Source organism: Podarcis raffonei, chromosome 4 (genome assembly GCF_027172205.1).
Source record: "Podarcis raffonei isolate rPodRaf1 chromosome 4, rPodRaf1.pri, whole genome shotgun sequence".
Taxonomy (NCBI): domain Eukaryota; kingdom Metazoa; phylum Chordata; class Lepidosauria; order Squamata; family Lacertidae; genus Podarcis; species Podarcis raffonei.
This window is the reverse complement of record NC_070605.1, coordinates 57,963,414-57,967,197: the sequence shown is the minus strand read 5'-3', so window position 1 is coordinate 57,967,197 and position 3,784 is coordinate 57,963,414. Positions and strand designations below refer to the sequence as shown.

Here is a 3,784-nt window from a genome sequence, read left to right as displayed (position 1 = left end):
CCGCTACTCCGTCGCAGACCCACAGGCGCAGAACGCCGCGAGCCGGCCGGAGAGAAAGGGGCGGGGCATGGCGGAGGGGGCGAGACGGCGCGTGGCGCTCGAGGCAGCTTTACCGGAAGGCTTGAGAGAAGAGAGTGGCGCAGAGTGCTACCCTACCCAGTCAAACAGGGCGTTTAATATGCCCTCCTCTTTATACTCAAGTTGCGAACGAGAATACGAGCAAATTAAAAATACACGGTCAACAAACAGGGGGAAAATCCAGTATCAAAAAAGCATGCTATGGGACCTGCTCCCAGCACATCGATACACAGAAGTAACCTCCATTGAGTTCGATGAGGCTTTGTCCTAGCTCAGAACTAGAGCCCCAGCAGGTGTAGGATTGCAACCTTATTCCCACCGAGGTCATGGTTTTACCTTTGCGAAAGGTTGAGGGCGTTTTAGTTCAAGGCGAGCAAGTAGGGGTGACGTGACAGGTGCAATCAACGCCACATTCAAATCAGCCACTGCAGTGCTGGCATCCGTCTGTTTCGAGGGACAATCTGGACCGGAGTATGCTTCCGGGCGTGAAGTCAAACCGCTACTTTAGCAGCACCGAAGTGACCTCCCCGGGGAGCAAGCCCAGGCAGTGTGCGTGGAGGCCTTGGGCTGCCCAGGCGACAAGACCCCGCTCCCGGCCTCACTGATGGTCCAAAGGAAAGCAGAGCAATGCTTTATATGAGAGCCGGGGCTGGTCGTAAAGGCAGCTTAGCTGTTCGATTTTTGTTGGCAAAGGATAATGCGGATCTTCACTCAAATACTACAAAAGAAACAAAAATTATTTTATTGTATTGCTAACCTATACAGAACCGATTTCATGTAAACTGCATCATCCTACATTGCAGGGGGTTGGGCTAGATGACCCTTGGGTACCTTCCAACTCTACGCTTCTATGATTCCTTTAATAGTCTGTGCGCGCATCACGAGGAATCTCAATTTTATCCCCTACTTCACATTCCCGTGCCATTCCCCCCCCCCCCCGTCTTCTCTCAGGCTTGAGTTCACCCTTCCACCAAACGGAGCTCGCCGCTGATAAAGGAGGAGCGAAGGGTTTCTTCGAAATTAATCTCTATGGTTTTTTGCGCGAGATTCCAACGTTAAGTATGGGGTCTCCGCCACAGAGATGCGAAAGGTGTAGAGCGGACACCATCGAGAACTTGAGAATTCGGAGCGGAAGTTCCGAGGTGCGTGACCCCCCCACTTCCCCCCACCCTCCTCCTATCACGTGTTGGGAGGGTTATCTGGGCGGGGCCAGAGGGACTTGTTTCTCTCTCGCTTCGCGGCTGGCTGGCGTTGCTATGAAGCGCGCGAGCCGAGGCAGCGCGTGCTGCCCGCAGGAGGGAGAGCAGGTAGCGCGAGGGCTCGGCCGAGGAGGACGAGGGAAGCGCCTCGGCCCGCTCTCGTCCCGTTAGGATCCGGCGCTGGGCGCGGGGATGAGGGATGAGCCCCTCCTCGCCCTCCTCACAGCAGCCTCTGAGGCACCTTCGTCCCCTGTCCTGTTCCCGCCTCTACCCCACAAAACACTCCGGGGGACGTTGGGATAGTCGGGCGCTCTCAAGCTTAAATCATAGGATGGTTGTGAGGATAAAAAAGGGGAGAGGGGCAGTTGTGGGTCCAGCCTCCAACTCCTTATAAAGGGCGACCTTGGCCCAATCATGGAGCCAGGAACTGCCCTTCTGCCCTTTCCCCTCTCTTCACAGACAACAGAGGCCAGCAGGCCTAGCAGTTAACAGAACTGGGGCTGGTGGGAGTTGTAGTCCAACAACTTTTGGAGGGTAAAAAGTTATCCAAAACTTTATGACTGGAACATTTTCCTTGGTGCGTAGTGGCTTTGGAGTCATGGACTGAAATTTGAGGCATCCGGGTTCTTTTGCTAGTGCTTAAGATAGTGCCTTCAATTTGTCATTCAGAACTGAGAAATAGTTGTTTACAACACTCCTGTAATGTAGACTTCTGGACTTGGAAACTTAGGTTGAACTGTGGATATTGTAGTTGGGGGGAGGGTGAAGAAATTTCAGGGGTCTTAAACGCTGAAAACAGTTCTAGAATGTGTCCAACATGTCATATATGGTAAATAGTAAGTACAGAGAAAAAGATAATGAGTTTTTGTTTCTGTTACAGAAAGTGGAGACGCAAGGGGAATTTGTTAAAGTCAGAAAGAGAGCTTTGGAGAGGCTGACTACTGAAGTGATGCAGCTACATGACATTTTGCCCAAAATACTGAATTATGATATCTTGGAGAACTTGCAGAAATTGGATGCTGTTGAAACAAGTGAGTTCTTAGGTTCTGTCATTAATGCTGTAAAATCATTAATGCCATAAAAGCAGCTTAGAGCGAACAACTTAAGTTTGTGGTGGTGGTGAATATTCTTGAAGTAACTGAAAGTTGAATAATCGAGGTCCAAGTTAGATAGGACAGAGAAATGTTTGACTCATTCTTGACCTCAAGAAAATACTTGTGGTTGGGTGAGAAGAGGATTTCAAAATGTCAGAGAGGTAAGGGAATGCCCAATCCTTTCCTTGTCTGATGCTCCTCTGTTGCAAATCTTCCCTGGGGAAAAACAGCTTTGGGAGGGAATAGTGATTTGGAGTGGAGAAATGGTTGACAGGGAAAGGGTTAAGCACCTGCCTTCTCACTGCTTCTCTCCAGCACCCCCTTTACATGTTTCTCATGGCAGAATTGGAGCTTTTTCACTTAGCCACATTTTATATTGCTACTGATTAGTGGCTAAAGGTAAAGGTACCCCTGCCCGTACGGGCCAGTCTTGACAGACTCTAGGGTTGTGCGCTCATCTCACTCTAGAGGCCGGGAGCCAGCGCTGTCCGCAGACACTTCCGGGTCACGTGGCAGCGTGACGAAGCTGCTCCGGCGAACCGGCACCAGAGCAGCACATGGAACGCTGTTTACCTTCCCGCTATAAAGCGGTACCTATTTATCTACTTGCACTTAAGGGTGCTTTCGAACTGCTAGGTGGGCAGGAGCTGGGACCGAAAGACAGGAGCTCACCCCACCGCGGGGATTCAAACCGCCGACCATGCGATCGGCAAGCCCTAGGCACTGAGGTTTTACCCACAGCGCCACCCGCGTCCCGATAAGTGGCTACATGTGCATTATAGTAAAGTGGTACCTCGGGTTACAGATGCTTCAGGTTACAGACTCCACTAACCCAGAAATAGTACCTTGGGTTAAGAACTTTGCTTCAGGATGAGAACAGAAATCGCACGGTGGCGGCGCAGTGGCAGCAGGAGGCCCCATTAGCTAAAGGTTAAGAACAGTTTCAGGTTAAGAACGGACCTCCAGAATGAATTACCGTAAGTTCTTAACCTGAGGTACCACTGTATTTGAGAATGCTTGTTCTTCTTTTTATTGTTTTACTTGAGCCCTCCATTTTTTACAGTTGTGGAAAGGAAAGATATTGAAGTGGAGCAATTAAGAATGGATTGCGAACACTATAAAGCCCGTTTAGAAGCAGCCCAAGCAGATTGTATGAAAGAAAGAAAGGTAGGTAGATTATTAGCTGAAACCCACTTTTTTACATACATAATTGTGCTATACCTCTAACAATAAGGGCAATCGTAAACATGCCTACTCAGAGGTAAGTTCAGTGGGACTTAACTCCAGCTATGAGTAGGAAGGAGTGCAACCTTACAGCTCAAATTCTTTACATGTTGAGACAGTCGGGGGGGGCGTGCTTTTCTGTCCTGGCAACCCCCTCTTTTTTGTAGAAAGGTTCCTGCAAAAAGAGGT

General features: G+C 49.7%; 1 protein-coding gene across 5 annotated transcripts in view; it reads left to right on the top strand.

Moving 5' to 3' along the window:
• Window positions 1–1,293: 1,293 nt before the first annotated feature.
• Window positions 1,294–3,784, top strand: part of HSF2BP (heat shock transcription factor 2 binding protein) — a 95,885-nt gene continuing 93,394 nt past the window's right edge. For 3 of the 5 annotated variants that reach the window (XR_008330222.1, XM_053386844.1, XM_053386841.1), the window contains exons 1-2: window positions 1,521–2,308; window positions 3,435–3,538. Coding sequence is in view for 4 of the 5 variants with exons in the window: in XM_053386844.1 (XP_053242819.1) it covers window positions 2,095–2,308; window positions 3,435–3,538 (318 nt within the window). In the remaining variant the exon portion in view is untranslated. The other 2 variants (XM_053386842.1, XM_053386843.1) reach the window with 2 other exon arrangements.